The sequence below is a fragment of the Dryobates pubescens genome, chromosome 14, assembly GCF_014839835.1.
Source record: "Dryobates pubescens isolate bDryPub1 chromosome 14, bDryPub1.pri, whole genome shotgun sequence".
Taxonomy (NCBI): Eukaryota; Metazoa; Chordata; class Aves; order Piciformes; family Picidae; genus Dryobates; species Dryobates pubescens.
Genome location: NC_071625.1, coordinates 532,886 through 556,245, shown reverse-complemented (window position 1 = coordinate 556,245; position 23,360 = coordinate 532,886). Strand labels below are relative to the sequence as shown.

Genomic DNA, 23,360 nt, shown 5'->3' with positions numbered 1-23,360 from the left:
CTTTGATTTAATTTCCACACTTCTGAAATGCATCTCATTTGTTTTTCTTGTTCAGCCAGAAGTATCTTCATGAATCAATCTTTACAACTTTTCCATGGTCAGAAAATATGGTTTATATGACAAAAGATCTCCTTCTTCTAATGAAGGTGGATTTCCTTCCCTTTCCCTTTCCCTTTCCCTTTCCCTTTCCCTTTCCCTTTCCCTTTCCCTTTCCCTTTCCCTTTCCCTTTCCCTTTCCCTTTCCCTTTCCCTTTCCCTTTCCCTTTCCCTTTCCCTTTCCCTTTCCCTTCTCATATAGACATGCAGAGAGCTCAATTGATTCAGGATGATTTTCCAGTGCTACTCGGCTGTTCATCAATATACTAAACCTAATCTGTTCAAGGCATCTCCAAGTGTTATCAGCCAGGGCAAATCCTATGACTAAGTCCTGTAAAGGTTCTTTCTTTAAGGCAGCTTATTACAAAAGACACATTAAAATTTGAATAAAGATTAAATCCTGGGCTTACTCTTTGGCCTTCAAAGTGAGTGGCATGCCACCACTCATGTCTGTGTGGCTAGACTTTCTCCTCCATCAAGCTAACATGGACTTGCTCACAGTGTATATTGGGAAAAGTCCTTTTTCTATGGGATGCCACAGTTCAAGAAATGACTGGGAAAGTGCTACTTGGACCAGGCTAAATCTGTGCCAGAAAAAGAGCAGCAGGTTAAATATACACAGGCAAGTGGACAAAATTTCTTAAGGCCATGCTCTGGTCATGGTTGGTAGTTAGCACCTGAGGCAGTCTCAGGTCACAGTCCACATCAGAGTTCACAAACAGTTGAAGGACCAATGGTAAAGCCTTTCCTCAAACTCTTTGCCTCCTCTTCTACTCAGGGCAGGCTACATGTACTTGTGACAAGCAGAAGAACCTTAAGCTTTTCCAAGTTGCTGTATTCTCTTACAATGAACACAGCCTATCATTCTGAAACAAAACACGACATTCTCTAGCTGTTTTGCCATGAATGAACCCAGAGGAGCCCTGAAAAAAAATCCTCCCTTAACATAAGCTGTATTTTCAGCATCCCTCCAGCTCCTCAGCAATACATGCTGTGCCTACTCAGTACGGAACAAATGTGTGCAAAAATGACACTGTTGTTGCTGGCAAATTCTGGCATCTTCATTCACCCCCTGGGTGAATTCACCTCCTGGCGTCTCCATTTTCACTGCAGTTTTTAGATAGGAGTAACTCTGTCCTTTGACAGATTTCCTCACTTGACAAGTATTTGTCCCATCTTTTCACTGTATTTTCAATCATCTTCTAACAGTGTTTAAGGTCCTACACTACCCAGCTTTACACTGCTGGGGTTTGGTTGGTTGGTTTTGTTTGTTTGGGGGTTTTTGCATTGTTTTTTAAAAAGAAACACTTCCAGCCTCTGTGTTGAGAAATTGCCTCACTTGTGTTTGCTCTTTGCCTGAAAGCATTTCAGGATAGGTGCTCCAGATTCCCAAATCTGGGATGTCATGAGCACGACCAAGCATAGCAAGGCTGGAAGAAATGGTGATTAGAGATTTAAATGTCCTACCTTTTTATCTTAAAAATAATAAAAAAAATTTTAAAAAGAAAGGAGAAAAATTATTATGGGAAAAAGTTTCAATTTCCTATGTTTTATATGAGCTATAGTATATGGCATGCTGCTGTTGTGGCTAAATCAGGGCAATTCAGTACTTGACACTGTTTTATCTCCTCACAATAGGATCCAGCATGCTGCTATTACTCTTTATTTACTCTGAATTTTTAGTTTGGAAATACCAAATGTTTTAACAGCATTTTTGGTCTTCCCCTGTCCCTTGTTTCAGTTTCATGCTTCTGAGGTAGAAATCCTTCAAGTTGTAATGAAAAATCCATCTCTCTTTCTAGTCAGTCATTTTTAAGTTCTGATGGTTTCCAATATGCTAAGAGTGACACAGCGTTTAGCAGCTCTACCAGCCAGCATGACTAATAGATCACCCTTGTTCTCAGGTATGTTAGGTCTACTCTAATGTTCCACCCCTGAGAAAACAGACTTAAGTTTTATTTTTACCCCCTTTATTCACTTACAATGAAAATCAGTAGCATATTATTGCCCTTTCTCATACTTAGCAGGCAAACAATGAACAATATTTATCACTCAGCAGATCAAAAGTATTTCCATAGACTCTTACCTGTAGTTCTGCTTTTCATTTCCTATGTGAAATCTGTCATACTGTGAATACGCTCGGTTTCCTTCCCAGTCCATTAATTCAATTCTTAGAGAATATTGCCTCTGACTTGTTATTGCAAAGATAAATTCATTTCCCAGCCAGTGTTCACCTGATGGGCTACCAAAACCCTAGAAAGAAAGTTGGCAAAATAACTAGATGCAATTATTGTAACTGGAAGAACGTTCACACAACAATAAAGCCATCGTTCTATTTCACCTATACATTCTAACTAGAGGTCAGTGCTTTCTGTGCTCCAGTTGGGCTGTCTGCAACACAAGTCTGCTAATGCCTGCCATGGAGGAGTTTCATGCAGTTCAAGTGGAATTTGAAGAGGCAGTTGAGGTTATCAGTTGAAAATCTCTCCAGTTGTGAGATATGAATATCATGCTGTCATATTTGCACACCCTTCAATGGCAATGCTTGGCATAGTCTATAATACATTTCACAGGATGTTAAACTATTAAGACAATCAAGTAAAACCAAAATTCTGCTACGTACCTTAAAGGGATAAAGAGTTCAAATTCGCCTAGATAACACACTGAGTTCAAGTTAGCCATAGCTGATAGCTCATGTCTTAAAGTCTAAAGAGAATGGATCACTCCTCTGCTGTTGAGTGTCTGCTGTAACTGAAGGAGGGAGGTGAGCTTTTAAAAATCCATTTCTGTATATTGAACCTGCTGGGCAGGAGAGTGCCTGTGAGTGATCCTCAGCAATAACATCCATTTATGATATTCTTGGTCTGCTAAAGCTCATGTTGGCTACCAGAAAGTAATGTTTTTTCTCTCCCTTCTAAGGTGAAATAAGATATCTATACATGCTTTGACGCTCCCCATCTCCTTGACTTGCCTCTCTGCCCTATGACTGTCACATCCTTTCCTGTTCTACCAGCTGTGACAGTATCATACCAAAACAGTCAGTAGTTTCTCTCTGACAACCTCTTTCACCACTGGTCATTGCCACTTGCCTCAGAGGAAGGGGAAATAGGCTCTGCATGACTACCTAACACACTGTTTGCTGCCTGTAATCCAGAAGTCAGAAGCTGCAGCATAGGTGTTCACACATCAGTCACAGCATGTTTCTTTGCAGACTACACGGTTTCTAATCCACAGAGGATACATTATTGTTCTTATCAGCTGTCTCCCTTTAAAAGAAGATTTTTCAGGAAACCCTTTCTCCCTTTTTCCCAGTGCTGGCAAGCTAAAGGGGTCCCCTTTGAACTGTGGCTCTCTTGAATTATATTTGTCTTATCGTATTTAGATTACGGTCTGTCCAGGGTGTAATACATGTGGCTTTTCTGACATTATGTGTTCCCACATGTGTTCTATATAAACTCTGGACACCATATATAATTATTCTGAAATAATAACAATTTTTCTTCTTCACATTTACACTTCCTTTTCCCTTTTCACATATGTTATTGCACTGAGATGAAAATCTGTCACTAAGTGGTTTGCTCTGCTGACCAGAGGAAATGAAGCTGCAGCAAAAGGGAACAGAAGGAATATAAAAAATTATGAGAAAAGCACCACATTAGTTACAAAAAGCCTAAATCCTACTATAAGGAGCTACAGTACTGAAACCTAGATTAGAAATGTGTAGACAAAGAATGATTTTTGGGGGGCTGTTTTCTTTTTTTTTCTTGTCAGGAGTAACTTCCTTTCAAGCAGAATCCTTGCTCTTATGAAAAGAAAAGCAAGCGGAATGTAAAACATAGCTCTGAAGGAAGGAATGTTCCTAAGGAGAAGTAGTGTATTTTATTAAACACATAACATGATTGGGAAAAGGAATAAACAAACTAACAGGCACTCGAAGCTTTCCCAGATCTAAAGCAGAGAGAAGCAGTAGGTTTCTGTTAAGCACAGACTTGGGAACAATTTCTTCAAGAATAATTTCATTATGCCAAGCTCAACTGTTTCCAACCTGTATTTAGTCTGCAGTTTGCTGCCTCATTTCAGGCCTGAAGGTAGGCTTGCGTGCTGGCTAGTTTTTCCAGATACTTTGGCAGACAATAACTGCACAGCTTTCCTTATTTGTGTTTTACTTAGCCTGTTCTTGCTATGAGAGCACTACTACTTTAACAAAATGCACAGGCTTTGGAGTGCAGAAGAGGATGACGTATTATTAGTCAATAAAAAACAACCCTGACTACATGCTTTAGCTTTTTGTTTCCATTCCATACCCTGTGGCTGGCAAAAGAAAATAATTGTTTTAGGTTCTTCTGAATTCCCTTTAAGATCTTTAGCCTTCAAAGTACTTTTCAGAATTTTATCATAGAGTCAGAGCATTGTTTCATTTGGAAAAGACCTCTAAGAGCACTGAGTCAACCTAACATCACCATAGCTGAAGTGCTACGTACACACATTTTCTTGAACACCACCAGGGATGGTGACTCCACCACCTCCCTGGGCAACCTATTCCCATGCCTCAGAGGACCCTCAGACAGCTGGGAGAGAGTTGAGAGATGTAAAAGGGGAATTCAAAGTATCTCTGCAGAGAATCTTAGAAAACAATAGGGATTCAGGAGATTCCTAGGAATGAGAATGAGGCTTCTATGGGGGACACAAGACAAAAGTCCAGAGAAAAGAAAACTATTAATTTTGCTGCTCATGAGACAATTTGGTAATTGTTCAGTAAAGAAACTTCAGTAATGAAACCCAAGCATGTTAGTTAATGAATTATGTTTATACTGCTGCTCAAACCTGTGAGGTCCCAAGTGTAAAGATGCCCCAGACTATGCTTGTCCTCTTCTATGGGCAAGGAGTTTGGTTTTGAGAATGCTTTAGGGAACAGTACTAAATCTTACAACTTAAGAGTCACTTATTCCAGACCCACTGCTGTTTGTTTCCCAGTACATACACACTCTGTCAACTTACTCATTGGGGATTTTTGCACTGATATTGCTGTAACAAATACTTTCAGAATTATTTGTGTCAAAGTTTTGTACTTTAAGAAGTACATGAGGTGATCCAAGTCATCCTCAACTATCAGTCTGCTAGGAAAAGGAACATCTGTACTTCATGAATGGATGCGATGATCTTGAAGGTCTCTTCCAACCTCGTTTATTCTATGTATATTCCATGTATCTGTGTTTTACTGCATTTTAAGTCCCTCTGAAACCCAGTGGGTCATAATCACTGTTCCAAAACTGCATTTTAAATAACTAAGAGACAGGATATCATCATTAGCTGCTTGCATTTTGTTCATTACGTGTTTCCAAGTAGAGACAACAGCTCTTTAGGCTTTGTATTTTATTCCAAACCTATTAATTTTGCTTTACCCTTCAAATTAGCATCGTGTTTTGAGATGATTGGCAAACCACAGAGTTTAAATTCCCCAGAGAGTGTTCAATGAAATAGGAAAGCTCAAACACTTCCAATAGTTCTCAAAGTTCTGTATTTTCCTCACTAGCACTCTGTGGAAGCTGGGAGAACAGAGCAGGGGAATGTGCTTGCACTGTTAGAACATGCTTTTACATTTGTCCACTATTAGCCACAGAAAGGATACACAAATCTGTGCACTGACCTACCACAGGTTAGTATTTTCTATCATGTTATTCACTAAAGGGATATATTTGTATTTCTGTATTTTTACCGGATCATATCTTTGCAAAGTTTGATCTGAAAGAAGTCAGATAAAAAGACGCACATTTCACAACCAATTAATAAAACAGGGTCTTTAAAAAGGAACCATCTAGTGATGCTTTGTACTGCACTTAGAACTGATTGCCCTTGTAGACATTGTAACACTTGGCTCAACATAGAACTTTCCTGACACTTTTAATCCTGCTTATGTACTAGGATGGAGCAGAGGAGTTTTCTGTTTCTTTGTGTCTATAACCATATAGTAAATTGTGTAAATTCTGACACTGTGCCTAACTGCTACATAAAAGAATATATAGGTAGTAATTTGTTGTTCTTTTGTGCACCTTAAAGTACTTAGAACCAGGAATCACAGACAGAAGTACATGATTGTATAATATTTACTCTAGATGACATCCAGGCTCCACATCAGCTCATTTCCAAGTGCATGGTGACTAACAGAGTCAAAACTACTAAAATAGTCATCAGTACAAAGAACAGGAACTCGATACTGGTTTTAAAAATGACCTTAAGAATTTACAAAGCTGATACTTATTCAAAAATAATAAGTAGGGTGCAAAAGAATGTTATTAGCTTTGGCAAAATCTGTGGGGATATTCTGCTTGAATCATGTTACTCTAAGTTCATTAAACAATTATCTCTCTTACTTTATTTATTTTGTCTGATAATGCTCACAGGAAGCTTTGACTTTTTATAGACAAAACAAAAATGAAAGCAGACACAGTTAATATATCCTATTGGTTCATCTCCTGTCAGACAATTCACTGTATGGAACAGACAATAATTCAGAGGTTTACAGCAGCAGTTTCTTCCCAGAAGCCATAAAGAACATCCAGCAACTTTTGCCTTATCTGACACCGTGGGACAAGTGTTGTTTAAGGTGATTTCTACAAAGGTCACTACACCTCTTCATTTCCATCATATTGGATTATTCATTTATCTGAAGTAACAGTGTGGTCTGTAGAAATGACTTCAGTTTCCTCAGAGAGCAAAGATGTTAAATAATGTTAACTGAAAAGAATATGGGAAAATAATGGTAACTATTCAAAATAATTTCTATGAAACACTAGCATGTAATTGGTGGCAAGTTTTAAAACTATGTTTGGCTTGAAGTCAGGCATGTTCTGCCTCTGTTTCAATACAGGATTAAATATCTGATAATCATTTCAAGTTCTGAAAGTGTCTCCAATGCTTGCTCATATCCTATCACAGTGTCACAAAGGTTGGAAGAGACCTCAAAGATCACCGAGTCCAACCTGAGCTGTTGCACTTCATTCTAGACCAAACAGAGCAGTAGGTATGCAGAGGTTAGGTTCACTTTCTCCTTCTAAAACATGCACAGCATCAGTAGCAGAAGACTACCTGATGAATAGAATAGAATAGAATAGAATAGAATAGAATAGAATAGAATAGAATAGAATAGAATAGAATAGAATAGAATAGAATTAACAAGGTTGGAAGAGACCTTCGAGATCATCATGTCCAACCTATCATCCAGCACTACCCAATCAACTAAACCATACAACCAAGCATCCAAGCATGAGGAAGAATCACAGCGGCAGAATCTGGGTATGAGGTACAAGCACTACACAAGTGTGACCCTTGGCTAGACAGTGACCTATACACCACTGCCAGTGCATCTTCCTCAGGCCTGGATTTCAGTCTAACTTCCTTACTCTTTAACACAGGAGAGCTTTTACTAATGACGCAAATTACGTTGAGAAGATGTCACTGAAACCAACTTCCTCACTCTGGATCAAATGGATCCTGGGAATAGACAGAAACTTAGTACTGCTCCTAGTTAAGTGCATCCAAAGGAGATGGGTTAGTTTTAAGAAAAGAAAACTCTGCTTTTGTACTCTAAGATAGATTAATGGGAGGTTAAGAGAGCTTCCTAATTTGTTCTTTGCAAAGAAATTAACTGCATGGTTAATGGATAAACATTCAGAATCTAAAAAGCATTTTACCTCAGTGTCTCTTGAAAAGAGAATTAAATCCTACCTCCAAAAAGAAAGACATTTTGGAAGTAGGACTTAGTTTTCCTTACAAAAGATACTGATTCATCCCAAACAGCAAAGACACAAATTACTAGGGGCATAGAGGGTACCAGACCAACAGTCACAGGACCTGACTATGAGTTTGAGTAGGGACTTGAATTTCAGTCCTATAATCTGTCTAAATAATCCAAGCATCAAACTCACTGGTTGCTCTTTTCTCTTGTGCTTGGGCTGAATAAGAATAGAAGATGACTGGCACTAGAGTCAAATAATCATAATGCTAATTTCAGACATGAATCCCAAAGCAAAGGTCTGCTCCAGTGAGGCCCAAAGGGAACAGATGAGGCAGGAGATGCTCCTCCCTGAAGAGAAGGGTGTTCCATGATGGGAGCACACAACTCTCGTTTGACAGGAACTCTGCTACAGTTCTACTGAGTGTTCAGGTCTCAAAATGTCACCTGGCTCTTGTAAAACAGCATTTCCATCTTTTTTAATAACATCAGTCTCTCTCATGGTGCTCTGCTACAGGCTGTTAGCATAGTTAGGCTGAATCATGCTATCATTACATCAAATTGATTAAGTTTTGCATGTAAGGAATACCTTATTAACAGCCTTTGGAAGACCCTACTAGTCATATCAGTACCCACTAATGGTGTTCAGCTGGAGCACTGGTGGCAGAGAAGGCACAAATACATAGCCATGTCTCAACGCAACGCTTGGAACTGATGTTGCCCAGTAACATTTGCATAGAGAAGACTATGCTGAGTCCAACACTTTAAAACTCAACTGTACTTTAACACAAAATTGTGCTTAATTTTGCACCCAAAACTATTCCCCCAAATAAATAAGACATTTCCCTGTGTGGCAACATTTTCCCTAGTGTTCAGTCTAGTTCTCCAAAGCCTTCTGATGCAAATACTGTTTCATCCTTGTTCCCTTAGATGATGCTGTTGAAATGTATACTGTAGAGTAAGGCTTGGCGAGGACCAGAATAGTGCCATGACCACATTTCCATAACACTGAATATGGTTTCTCACCACTTTGCTATCGTGCCTGTCTCCACTGACCGTGCTGGATTTAGAGCTCAGGAAAAGCAGAGGACATGCTGTCTCCCTTTATAAGACTGATGAAAGTGAGTGTTATCTGAGTCACAGTTGCAGTCAGAAGTGATTCTGTATTGAAGGAGCGTGTCATTCTTTATCATGGAAGGGTGAGTCTCCATGAAAGAAGTTACTCACACAGTATCTCAATACGCATTCCACTCCCCAGAAATCATTTCCGTACACCCAAAATACTCAGTAAATATTTTAAAGAAACAAATTGCTTACATGTCATCTATCCCAGTCTCTTGAACTAAATGATTTATAACTCTGAAGTGCACTATCATAAGAAATGTATTTGTGACTGTGTGTTACAAAAGTGTTCATATCTGAGGAGTGCCTTTTCCATCCCCTTGTACTAACAGTTCTCTCTTAAGCCTGTTCATGCATCACCTGTCTTGATTGCTGACGGTATACAAACAACACGCCTTCTGTCTTCTCCAGGGATATGCCTTCCCTAGTCTTTCCCTTTCTGACAAGTTCATCCTGTCCTCAGGTCCCTCATGTGTGCCAGAAGGACCGTGCTGACACTGTAATGAAATGTATTAACCTCTTCACTCTCATGAAACCAAAAAAAGAGGGTTTAAAATTCATTCAGAATAGCTAGATTTAATGAAATTGAGAATTGTGAAAGACATCCTTTCCACAATCTGAGCATTCAAATCCAAATGCTCTTTCAAGCCCATTCTCCTCAGCCAAGCCATAAGGTTTATGTAATTTCTGTTTTGAAAAATAAATCACATCTGAAGTTGTTTGCAACTATAAAAGTGGAGAAAAAAAACCCTGAAGTTTGTACAATTGTAAAATGTGCCTCTCGCCTGGAAATGGAAGTGATGAACACAGTAATCTTACTGGAAGGAGTAGGGGATCTGAGATGCAGTAGTTAGATTCTTCAAGCATTTGGGGGGAAAAACCAGATGAAACCACAACAGATAAAATATGCCTCATCAATAAATGCTCCAAAAGGGAACAGCAGAGCAGTTTGAGGTTTTGCCTCTTTGCCTATGTCAAACACAACATCAATTGTGTTAAGGACGTGGTCTGAAAAAGAGAAAAAGAGCATGTAAGTATTGCTAATGAAGCAATCCTTAGAGACAGAAAAGGTGGGCAAAAAAAAATAAAAACCTAATTGAAAAGTGGAACTGAAACTTTCACAAGAGAAATTAAAATAAGACTTAAACCAGATGGAGGCCATAAAAGGAATTAGGAGACCACAATTCTGAAACAGGAGCTGGACATTCTGGAAATAACAATTAAACATAAGTAACATCTGGAAGTTTTCAGAATGAAGCAAAAGACTGTACTAAGAAGTAAAATCTCTCTTGGAATGGTAGCACTTGTTATGAATAATTCAGGTAGGTCTAGACCCATAAATAAGCAGCTTGCAGTCTGTAGGGCTTGTAAGGATTGATGAGGTGAGAGCATGAGGCAACCGCAGCCTGACTGTCACAGACTAGAAGTCTTCCAGGAAGTGGTGGGACCTGTGCACAAACTAGAGCTTACTCAGAGAAGTGGGCTGTAGGAAGCATACCAAAAAAGGTAAAAACTATTATGCCTAGAAGCAAATCACAGACTTACAGTCTGAAGAGGTGTTCAGCTGTCTTTTAGGAAAGCAGAAGACGTGTGTCACCAGGTAAAATTTACTAGGGCTCAGAAGAAAGTCAGAAATGCTTCCAGAGAAAGTTTTGCTAACCATCTCAGTGGTCTGGCTCTCAGTGTGCTGCAGAACTTCAGCCATGAAAGAGCATAAATTATCCTGATCTGACATCATACCATATTGGTACCATGAAGCTAACCTTCAGTTTGTCCCAACAGGTCTAAAGAGAAAAGAAAAAGAAGAAAACCCCAGCAGAAAAGAAAGTAGGTTTGTAGCACATACAACTGCTAATGATGACTTCTGGGACAAGCTAGCAGCAGACTTGGTTTAGGCACTGAACTGATGTTGGACCCCTAGATGTTAATTAGGAATATGAGATGGGGGGTTAGGGGGCTGGAATTTATTGATGAACATCATTCTTGCCTCAAGAAACCAAAAGAAAAACCAGCTGGTCAGGCAGACAGGAGGTGGTTGCCATAAAATGTAGAAATTCAGCTGTGAGTGTAGCATGGACAAGTGATTCTGATCTAGCTCATGGCTCTATTAAGAACCCTGATAGCTTTCTTTCATCAGAGAAGGGAAAATAGACATACTGTAGCAATGAAGGCATGCAGTACAATCTAAGACTGCCACAGAGGGTTAAAACAGCTGGCTAGGAAAAGGATTGTGGTGGGCTGGCCAAGGCACGCAATGTGAAATGTTTATTGGGAGTCCTTCTCCAGTGACAGAAAGCAAGAAAATAATATTAAAGGTCTGAGGAAGCCCCTGTAGGAAACTGATAATGGATGTTGGACTATTCAGTGTGAAATAACTTCTGTGAAAATCATGGGAATTATTGAAGTAGACGTGCTAAAAGGCTGTAGAATAGGGAATCCAATATTCTGTCACCTAATTTGGCAAGAATGGAGACAGTAAGTGGGAAAGGTGCATTCATCCAAGAACTGAAAAATGGGAAATTGAGTCAGGACTCTTGATAGCCAAGTTAGCACATGAGCTAAGAAGTTGTTTGGATTTGATTATTGCTAATGACAGCCTAATGAATGCCAGAAACCGTGGCTTAGGAGGTAAACTTGTGGGAACCCCTCTTCTGAAAGCAGCTCAGGTTTGCACACAGTAAGCAATTGTTTTTTATTCTCATAGAAATCAGAACTCTAATTATGTTTTACATTCCCTCCTCAGGCAAAGAAATTAAAATAACAATAAAAAATCAATTTTTAAAAAAAGGTTTGAGACCTGCTTCAGGGAGATCTTAGCTGCTGTTGTTGCAGAAACTACATATTGCTCTGCTTTCAAATCCATCAAAGAACAGGTGCTGTAGATTCTGATAAAAAAAGGATGAACTCAAAAGAGTTTCTTCTGAATTTCTTCCTGCTGGCACTGAATGTACACAACTGAAATCACCCAAGAGATTTCATAGCCACCAATGAGCTCCTAGAAGCAAAGGCACAAATTGCACTGCATGGCACAACTCTAATGGCAGAGCTAAACAGCATTGGTAAGTGCACATAGGCCACCATGAGAGAAGATGGCATAACCAGTCCTGCAGAACAGTCAGAAACTGAATCAAAGCCAGTGATGGCCTCGTTCTTTCCAGGTGACTCCTGTAATGCAGCGGTGCTGTCACTCACTTTTGCATGCAATATTCATGCACACCCTTTCCAAGTGACCTGCTGTATGGATCTCAGCTTAGCTTCAAGTACAAGGATATGTGCAAAGACTTCCTAAAAATGCAAGACCCAATAACCTTTGAGGGTGCTAGCAGGTCAGTGTCTTGAGCCTACGTCCAGCTTAGAAGCTGCAACCAGTACTTGCTTATAACTGAACCCATTTATCAGTTTGCCAGATTCTTTTTCAGTAAGAACCAAATGCACCAAAATGAAAAGATGCTCCAGAGACTTCTTATTGCTGTTATTATTAAGATAATGTTTATTGCTGTTAGATTTGAGGCCCCAGTGAGATATAAGCATAACAAGAACAGCTTAGAAAAACTGGAAAGCTCTATCTGAACTATGGGCTGAGAATACATGCAAGAAGTTCAACCACCCCAAGTAAAGCAAATTACCACTGTGCTCTCCCACAACACTGCCCAGTTTACATTAGGAAGCAACTAGGTCAGTGGTGCCATTATATTGAAGCTCAGACACTGGAACATATTCCAGTAACCCACAGTGGTCATTCTTGCATCCACCACCATCCTTCACTCAACATCTGGGGATAAAAAAAATCACAGAGAGGGGCCTAAGCTGGTTACCTGGGAGAGATGGTTCACAGAAGCAGAGACAAGTCTGCAGCCCATCTTTTGCATGACTGACTTATAGGGTAGCTATCAGCAAAAGTCCAAACCAGATCCTTTTTATTTGGTAAAAACAAAAGCTAGGAATAAAAGGTATTGCTGAAGAGAAGCAAATTTAATTCAGACTGCTTGAACTAGACAAAACCAACATGATCCCAGCATCTAATCCTGGGCAGCCTCACACTCTTCTAGGGGAAAATTTGAGGCAAATGTTTGAATCACTGAAGGGATAGATACAAAAAAAGCCCACATGGGAAAACTTTAATAAGAAAGGCTGAATTTATTAGATGGCCTAAGCAAAACTGTAACAAACAGAGCACAGCTCAGTAATTCCTACAGTATGTATGAATTACAACAGCCATGTGGAGAGGATTACTTAGGTTGCACCTACAAATTGTACTTTCCTCATCAGCAGAGCCAGCAGAATCTTCACGTTGTGGGTCCCCCCCCCCCAATCAATTGATGGTTAATACTTTACTCGACTTTGAACCAAAGGAAGGCAAAATGGTTTTCCAGTTTTCTGCTAAATCAAAACTTTATGAATTCTAAAAGGAGATTTCCAATGTTGCAAATCTATTCAAAATTTTTACTTTGTCCATTTAATGCAATTTTTACTCCATCTGAACTATGAAACTGGTTCTGCTTATCCACAGTGGCAGAGGTCTGATTATTTTTTACCTCCCTAATTTATATTGTGAACTAAGATAAAGGTATTGGCAAGAAAGCTTCCTTAAATTCTGAAACAGTAAGGTTTGCAGCAGCACTCCCTTTTACTTTAGTACATTGTAAATGTTGGCTTCACTTAGTGCTTTTGGAAAAACCTTGGAAAAAACGCTTTTCCAGGCTGATAGGACAGTTCTGAAAACTTCACTGGGAATATCACTGAAATCTAGACCCACCCTCAGGAACTCAGGGAAAGGAGCTGCATCAGAAAGTCTGATCAGGCAGCAAATGAAGAAACCTCAGAAGTTATTTAGATTGGAGTAAAATTTTCTGCATTGGTAAAGGGCAAAACGCCTGCTGAAATCATCTGTAATGTGCAAGATTATCTATTTTCTTTCAGTTGTATTTGGAGTATCAACACTTCCAGTGCATCAGCTTGATTGGCAGAGGTGTTGTATGACTTGGGATAAACCCTAGTAAAACTTTTCATTCCTGTCTGAGATGCTTCATGTTCTGGAGGAGTTCCCCTGAGATGCAAACATCCATGCACCGTCACATGCCTCTTACTCTCTAATGCCACAGCAAGTTAAAATTTCTGTAACATTCTTTAGTGCATAGGCCTCACCCTGACCTCATTTTGATCTCAGTAACTGATCCTAAAGAAAGCCCTGAATCCTGGGCAGAAATACTCAACTAATTGAGTAGCAATAATGTTATGATTTTTGAAAGTAGCAGACATGACCCAGAGTGGCCCACACAGGGCTGCAGGGCCATACCACGTTACTATAGGAAGAACTACCTGTGTAAAGCAACAGAAAATATTGTTTGAGCTCTAACAGGTCTAGAGGTGCACAGCTATCCCACATCTCCAGCTTACCATTTTGTACTCTTTCCAGCTTTTCTGAAAATCCAGGCTCCCATCCTCTCGGTGCTGTATAACTGTCCATCCTCCTCCAGCAATTTCCATGTTGCAGAAGACCTATGCAATAAAACAAACAAACAAACAAAACACACCAAAGCCAAATGAAATAAATTTGAGTTGGAATTCTGCCATCTTAGGGGGAAAAATATTTATGCATCATGGAACTGAGGAGGCCTCTTTTCCTAAAGATTCATGCCTGGTGTCCTCGATGGACTCCTCAATCTCTTGATTACAACCTGATGTTCAGCTTGATTCTCACAGTAATGCTTCCTCTTCTTTAAGCACAATACCGAAGAGCATCTCCCCATCACTCTCTTCTGCACCCTGTTTGCCTCCTGACATTCCCTCCACTCTAATTTTCTATTTTCTCTTCAGTGTCCCTGAAACCACTCCCTTCCTCTTCCATAGATTCATACAACAGTTTGGGTTGGAAGGGACCTTGAAGATCATTTAAATCTACAAGATAAATTCTGGGGAAGACAATACACACTTTTTCTATCCGTTCACATTGTTGGGTATATGGCAGGTGACAGCAATCATTTTTGTTCCTACTTTTGTTTGACATGTCTTTAGGATCTGACTTGAGTTTCTCAGGGCTACTCATCCAAGCAAATTTTCCTGATTTTCCTCATCCATGCCATATTGGCACTGCAGCTATCCCACATTTCAATGGTCTGTGCTCTTGAAGAGTTCAATCCCTCTTTTTAAGCAAGATGTCCATTTGCAAAGAGGTTGAAGGGGCATCTGGCATCGCCATCAGCAAGAGCCAATCCATTAAGCACTGCTTTTGTTTTAATTTGCTCCAGGCATGCCAAGGAAAGTCCCTGTGCAGGTATAGGAAGATACCAGAATGCTACACAGTGCAGATGGGAACTTGACTCAGGGTGACTACAAGAAATCCCCCAATTTCCTAGACAAACATTTTGGCCCTGTTCCCCCTTCAGGGAAGACACCATGAGGCAAAACATTTATCTACAGGATTTAATTCCTTTAGTCTGACTTACAGTAAGAATTTCTAACTGGTGTATTTACTTTCCTCGTAAGTCATTTCTGGCTCTCATGAACCCAGTGCCAATTTTTGAAGCACGAAATCCTCAGCAGTATTAAGACTACACATCTTAAAGACACACTCAAAGAAATAACGCAGGTTTCATATTAAAATATGATACCTCTTAAAAAATAATAATTCTGAATACTATAGGAAATTAAGAGAAAACAGCCCAGTGAAAGAAAGATTGACCAGCAGCACATTCTTTCACTAGCCAGCACTGTGTGGTCTGGCACTTTCCGTGGTGGATGCAAACACCTGCTGCATTAACAGGAGTGCCAAGATGATTATAGATGTTCACCGTGCACAGCTCTAGCCAACAGATGTCCTGAACTGGCTTCTGTCCCAGGCAAGGTCAAGGCACTCAGCCATTAAACACCTTTTCACATGTTCTGACATTTAACCCTCTACCAGAAAAGAAAAGAATGAAGAAAAGCCACTTGAAGTTTGCATACATCTCCAAATTCTGAGCTTATTGTCAATAAAATAACCTGATTTAAAGAGCATCCAAACCATTACACTATTGCCCTTCCTTAAAGGTACGGGTAAAATCACTCAAGCTCTTAGAAGACATATACAGGATTATTTAGATATTTTAGTTTTATTAATTAAATCATTATAAATGTCAAAATAAACACTGAGAGATAAGCCCAATTTTAAAGTAAACAAAAGGAGGGGGTTACCACGTACAGTGTTTTAAGTGCATGCACACTAAAACATCACAAATCTAGTCCACAGTGTCAGCATGGAGCAACAATCTCAAGGCCAACCATATATGAAGCTAAAACCAGCAGAAAACTAGGACTGACAGTTAAATTTGTGTTCAGAACACAGGGATTTTCTGTTGGGATATTTGGGATTCTAGTAATTGGGATTCTAGTGTCTCTTGGGATACATAAACTGAAATGAAGGTATATTTTTGTGATCCAAAGCATAAATAACTATAAATGAGATAGCTGCCAGTGGCTGCAGCTCTTACAGAAGTTAGCAATACTCTAAGCCTCTTAAGGCATGCCAAAGCTGTGCATCGTATTCTAGTAAATCAGATAACCAAGCTGGCTTGCAACTAGTGGGTATGTCTCCATGGAGTACCTATCAGGATATGAACTTGGGTCCCAGAGCAAGCTAACTTGTGTCCATGTGGTGCTCCCTTTGTGCTAATTAGCCCTGGCACCACATTGCATTGATGTGATTTTGAAGCTATCTCAGCTGGAATTAGTTCAGCTGTCTCTGCACAACACTACCTTGCAGACTGCTAATGAAACCTTAATGTCTGAAAAAACATCTGCTAAAGCAATCATACTCCTCACTTGACTAACATGAACATGCCTGGGATCAGCTCTTACTATGCTATTGCTAGGGCAAGTCAGAAACATGTGGTAGCAGAAATGCCCTACACACACAAATAATTTATTGCTGAATCAGGAAGCCTCCCAGAAAAAATAATGCAATGATAGCAGCTAAGTTATGCTGCTTGTATCGATTGAATGCAGTGTCTGTAAACAGGGATAGAGTGGAAAGACAGGGTGGTGGGTTCAAGGTGAATATGCCAGAAGCATCAGTGCTTGCAGATAATCATTGCTTTGCATTGCAGCCCAGCTTCTGGGGGTGGTGTATGAACTGTAATAAGACTAAGATAAGCCGGTGCCAATTTCTACACACAGTTTGGAGTTTGATATTACATCCCTGTTTCAAGGGGAACAGCTTCTACAGAGCTTGTCCTGATCAGCAATGCTTGAAGGTATCTCTGCTTTTTACATCATGTTATTTTCCCACTCACATTCACCAGACTTATATTGATCTTGGCCCATAATTCCACTCAAGGTTTAATGAATTCTAATTCCATAGTAAGCTATAACATGTTTACATTTACTGGGTTCCAAAGATCTCTAATAAAACCCAAGTCAGGTTAGAAATCACTTTTACTTATCTTAATGTCATGCAAAAAATGTCTATAGACAATAATACCAGTAGTATTTGTTATGACCTTTTCCTGTTTGCAGGGTCACAATTTTACTGCTGGAATAACAAATCCAACAGACAGACCTGGTTCCCTCCCTCCTGTTCGGCCTACTTTCTAGACACACTGTGTATTCCTCTCCCAGGTAATCAGCCCTTAGCCTTGTTGGGGGATGCTTCCCATGGCAGCCCGTGAGAAGGAAAGCCACCGTTTCTCCTGGCTCTGGCAGACTCAGGTACCTCAGCAGAAAAAAACCCTTTCAAAAAATCAGAATCCTCTACAGATTAATGTTTCCTTTTCCTCAGAAAATAACCCAAGGAAGTTTTATGAGAAGGGCGTGGTCACGCACGCTTCATTATTTCAAACAGTGTTGTTTTCTTTATGGCTGAACCCACTCTGCCCTGCTCCCCCCAAGAGAAGCAGGATTTTTTGGTAAATCATTATAATTAAAACCCACTTGTTCTGCTACTTATTTCCCTGTCCTACCAGATAATCTCCCCCATTACCTTTCTCCTCATTGTACTTTACCAATCCTCTTCTAAACTTTATCACATATTTATTTGCAGACATTGTCTGATTCAATTGATCTTCCCAAGGAAGTGAGTCAGCTATGGAGTGTATGTTGGAACCCAGGAAGGATTATCTATCAGCAAGAAAGAAGAACGTCTGGAAAAACAGAGTTTATCATTTTCTTCACCCTATTGTATTTTTTCCAAGCCTGACTATAGCCCAGGTTATCTATACCAGCATAATATTTTAGAGAGTGAGAATTTCAGTAAAGGCTCCAAATGCTCCTTTAAGGCCAGAGCAGCATCATAATATAACAAACAAGAAAATGAAGCAAGGATTTACTTTACCTTTTTAGGATCTGACACATTGCTAATGTAAATAGTGTAGACCCCACTTTTGTTAAAACCAGACTGGAATACATCTGCACAGTCTCTGAAAGGCTTTTCTTCTTCCTTTTTTACATTCTTTAGTAAAACTACAAAACAAAACAAAAGTGATAATGTAAGTTACAACAGCAATTTCAAGCATTTGTGCATCAAGGAAGTCCACTTTTGTACACTCTGTCCCTTTGAAGCACACACAGCATTAACTGTACTGTTTTTAACATGCTGCATTTGGTAAACTTGGTGGAAGAACTACTGTGAAACTCAGGCAGATGCCAGATGAGGCACCGGCAGAAATCAGTTGTGATACAAACAGCTAAGCAAAGCATCCTGTCTACAGCAAGGGAAACACTGTGCATTCCTTCTGAATACAAAGGTTTGTGCATCTACAGGTGTACCTCTGACCCAAGCTGTATCTGTGACATTGCCAAAGAATGCCCCAGAAATGTCACAGAGAGGTTGAAAACTTGTTTGGTGTTGTGATCTGAGCCAGGTGTTTACCTAAGACAGCAAAGCAAAACCCTGGGAGGAGAGAGCTTGTGCCCTTCCTCCATAAGGTACTGTCTTTTGAACAGCCTAAGACTTTGGGCAAAGGGGCTGATTGCTTAAGCTGGTCTTCTTCTCTGGGAGTTATTTAATGTTTTTGATATCTACATGCATAAAAGCAGCTCCATGCAATTAGTGGGGGGACAAAAAACAAAAATGAATGTGACTGAAATCAGTTGTTTGTAGTCAGGATTTATTGAATTGATATTTAGCTTGGGACAGGAAAACAATTAATGTTAGAATGCCAGTGCAGATCTCCATCCTATATATTGCAGACAGACCACTTGTATGAATCTGGGCTGAGAAATCAGGAGGATCTGAGGATCTCAGTCTTGAAGAACCAGGAGATTCTGTAGAGGTAACATCTGAGAGTGTTCCTTCACTTTCCCAAACTAAAGCATGACCCCACACTATACTGAAAGCTATGACTTCATTCCAACAACACATACTTTAAGCACATCAGTATTCCCATGGAAATCCAGCAGTTTACTCAGATTCTTAGAGTTAAACATGTCTTTCAGTGCTGTGTGGGGCCTGGGCCAGCACTTTATTAATCCCTACAATACAGAAACAATATTTAAGTCTTCCAGACACACTCATCATTTGGTGACATATATCATTTCAATTTTGGCTTGAAAGTTTGAGTTATAGGTACAAAAGGGACTGTGTCTTATTTGCTCTCAATGAAGTGTCCTGCACAGCATAAGTGATGGTTAACAGCAGCAATGTGCCAAAGCTCTACAGCCTCGTGCAGCACATGGGACTGGCCAGGCCAGAAGAGGCTATTCAGTAACGCCAAAGCCTTGTAGCTTGGTATACTCTCTCCTTTTTGAACACCTCAGAGCAGTATTTTAGGATGGCAAATTCCTGACAGATAATTGGCAGTGGTACCCTTCACAGGTAGAGAAACTGAAGCAGAGAAAGGGTAAATGTTTTACCTCCATGGTTTTGTGAAAAGCTGAAAATAGGAAAGTCATGAGAAACCCAGTCCTGAATTGTAAGACTATCCTGCTGCCTAGGCAAGCATTTTACATGCATGTTGTACTCTCTTCTCCCTTGCAGGTGTTCTATTCATCTAAAACTTGATGTTAACAAACATAACCCATTTCTCCCTTTCTATTTATTCACTGCATATTCATTATTTTTACCCAACATCATCAGCCAGTGTAAAACCTGGTTCATATGTCTGCATATGGACTTCAACTGGGACACCAATGCCTGTGGAGCCTGGCCATGCTTGGAAAATGTAGTGCTGGCAGTTTCCTCAGGAGGTGTCAGGGAATGAGATCCTCAGCAAGGTACACGACTCAAAGGTTCTATTTTTTTAGGTAAGATCTAGAACTGAGGCTTTCACAGTTTGTGTTAATTAAAGGTTTCATGGTACTCTCCTATGTTAGCATCAGCGGCCAAAGTCCAACTTGAGTAGTTACTTGGGGTTGGAGCCCAGGCCTGGAAGAGCTAAAGTAAAGCCTCTCATTGATTTCAGAAGGCTGTTTATTAGAACCACTCTTCCTGGCCTGAGTTTCTCTAATGTGGTTGTTTCAATTACAGACATCAGTCTCCCTTCTCTAAAAAACCATATCTAGCTATGCAGAGGCAGGGTGCTCATTGTCTTGGGTCTTAAAGTATATTGGAGTATTCTGTATTTTAATATCTATATGCAATAGAGAGATTATCTTACCTCTGTTTAACTGTCACAGACACACTGAATACCACTTGGAAACAGCTACCTAAGAGTCAATCAAGGAAATTTTAATTTGGTCCCTCTTTAACTGAAAGTTAGAGAAAAATATAGTAAGTATATCCTAAAGTTCATATTATTTACATTATACACTAGGGAAGGTGTTAATTTCAGAGTTTAATTTCAGAGCAATGTCCAATTCATTCAACCCTCCCTTTCAGTATCAGACAGCTAAAATACCAGAGATCACAGCCAGGAGATGTGTTAATTTCCTACAGACTAAGCAACTCAGCACCCTTCATTTGCAGCAGTGGGTTTTGTTCAGTGCACTACTGTAGCCAGGAGAAGGTGGCTCGCCCTGGGTGCCTCTCATCCCTCTCTCGGGTGCTGCTGCTCTCCCTGGATTCAGTACGGTATATTAAGCACGGTCAGCAAAAAGTTTAGTTTCTCTTAATACATCAGACTGTGATTTTCAAGAACAGCCCAAAGTTATCAGAAAATTAATACTCAGGAATGTTACTGGTAATGTTCTTTTAGGGTAAAATATGGGAGGTTTAAGGTTTGCTGTTGTTTTTCTAACCTAATATTCCATACAATTTCCAAACCACTTCTACCTACGCTAGCTCCAGACTGTTTTTCTATAGCATTACCTTGAATCCTTTACACATTAAGTTCCTGAATGATGCATTGGCTCACATGTGGTAGAAGTGTAAGGACGGTTTGTTTAAAAAGTAACAAAGCTCAAAGAAAGTACTCCCAAAAATGCCTAGTCACTCCATTTCTGTGTTCAGCTTCGAGATCTTAATTGACTTCACGCAGGTCTCTACTGTTAGTTTAGCGATTTTCAAGTGCCATGCTCATGCAAAACTTTACTATACTTGAAGAAAAAGGTATGTCTCTGTCCAGCAAAATCATAGCATTGGTTTTTAAACCTGAGTGCTTAGCCAAAATTAAGACCCCTCGAGAGTTTTGGGAGGGTTTTTTGCCTTTTCTGGATGAGTAAATCGGTGAAGTCATGCTCCTTTGAAGCAATGATGCCTATGTGGAAAATCCCATTTCCTGGAACAGAAGGACAATTGACAAGAGGAATAATTTCTTCTTTCATTGACCTTCCAAAAGTCTCCTTTTTAATTATTATTTTTTTATTTTTAGCCTACTAACTTTCTCCTTGCACTACCCTATCTCTCTTTCCCTACTTAATTAATAATTTCTTTCAGTATTGACCCTTTCAACTATTCCCTGATGACTCAAGTCCAGGCAATGCAGCAGGTACCGTCCATAACCTCCCAGAGCTCTGTCAGATGGCTGTTTCCCTGTAGAGACTGTTAACAGTCTCAGCAGTGCAAGCCACTCTGCAGTCCTGTGGAGGAACAGGAACCCAAACCAGTATGGTTTCTGCTGTGAACTGCCAGGGCTGAGCAGCTCTTCTGCTGCTTCCACTAGCAGCATACTAACCTTCAGTAGAAAGGCGAGGAGCTGGGGTCAGCCCCTGAGCTTGCAGCCTCTTCACTTTTCCTCAGAAGGGTTAATGGTGCCTACAAGTGACAGAGCTCAGATATATATATAGGGCCTTTTCCCAGAACAATACCCAATGTATATATAAGGAAAAATGTTTTCACTGTGAGGATGACAGCCCTGGAGCAGGCTGCCCAGAGAGGTTGTGGAGCCTTCCCTGGAGGCATTCAAAACCTGCCTGGATGTGTTCCTGTGTCACCTGCTCTAGGTGGGCATGCTCTGGCGGGGGGGGCTGGACTGGATGATCTTTTGAGGTCCCTTCCAACCCCTAACAATCTCTGATTCTGTGAAATCCCTTAAATGGTTGTTACTTGTTTATGCCTCTGTGTAGGGTGAGACTATTTTCCTTCTGTAAGGTATGGAAACAAATCAATAGTAAGTGAATTAACTAGCTCTGAGCAGCTATCGCAAATGAAGGGCTCCTGCTTTTCTGCTCAAGTTTAAAGAAATACAAACTGATTACAAAGAATAAGTAGCTTCTGAAGTAGTTAATAATCTCAAGTTCTCCTCTAGGAATACAAAATTCATAATATAGAAGACACAGGGAACTACAAGCCAGCCATCTCACATCTGTGCCCAGCAGGACCTTGGAGCAGACCCTCCTGGAAAATCTGCTAAGGCAGATCACGAGGAGGTGATTGGTGGCATCCAACTCTTCCCTGTGAGGGTGGTGAGGCACTGGAGCAGAAAAAGTTGCCCAGAAAAGTTGTGGAGTCTCCAGCCCTGGAAGTGTTCCAAGGCCAGGCTGGATGGGACCTTCAGCAACCTGGTCCAGTAGGAGGTATCCCAGCCCACGGCAGGGGAGTTGGAACTAGATAATCTTTGAGGCTCCTTTCAACCCAAACCATTCTATGAAATATTTTTTTTTCTCCTAGCTATTTAATCTCTACTGGAAAAAAACTAAAACCAAACCCAAAACAACCAAAAGTCCCCAGCAAGCATAAAGCCCAATATCATTAATTATTTTAATTGACATTTCTGATTGGTTTTGAGACAATGAAGGGATTATTTAATTGCTGCTCAAGTCTCAGATATTTGGTGAATGAATCCTGCATTTTGTTGCCAATGAAGAAAGCTAAGCTGCACTTCATTACGTTGACTGAATCAATAAAGTCACATTCATATTTAATGAATTGAGACCTGAACCTCCATGTTTGTTGAATTAGTTGAGGCTGAGTTAATCATGAGAGTCTTATGTCCCTCAGTGATACTGCCAGTAAATGAAAGGCAGCTGTTGGGGTTTTTTGCATAATAGTGACCTATTTGGACAAATATGTAGAGATTTCTGTAGTGTCTTAGTGAATTACTATATTTTCATTACTTTA

At 40.1% G+C, this 23,360-nt stretch overlaps 1 protein-coding gene across 1 annotated transcript in view; it reads right to left on the bottom strand.

The window, feature by feature from the left end:
* ANGPT1 (angiopoietin 1) overlaps positions 1 to 23,360 on the bottom strand; it is a 130,197-nt gene that overhangs the window by 26,724 nt on the left and 80,113 nt on the right. The window contains exons 5-7 of the mRNA XM_009898190.2: positions 18,258 to 18,385; positions 14,348 to 14,449; positions 2,183 to 2,349 (exon numbers count right to left, since the gene is read on the bottom strand). Of these exons, the coding sequence (XP_009896492.1) occupies positions 2,183 to 2,349; positions 14,348 to 14,449; positions 18,258 to 18,385 (397 nt within the window). The remainder of the gene's footprint in view (positions 1 to 2,182; positions 2,350 to 14,347; positions 14,450 to 18,257; positions 18,386 to 23,360) is intronic.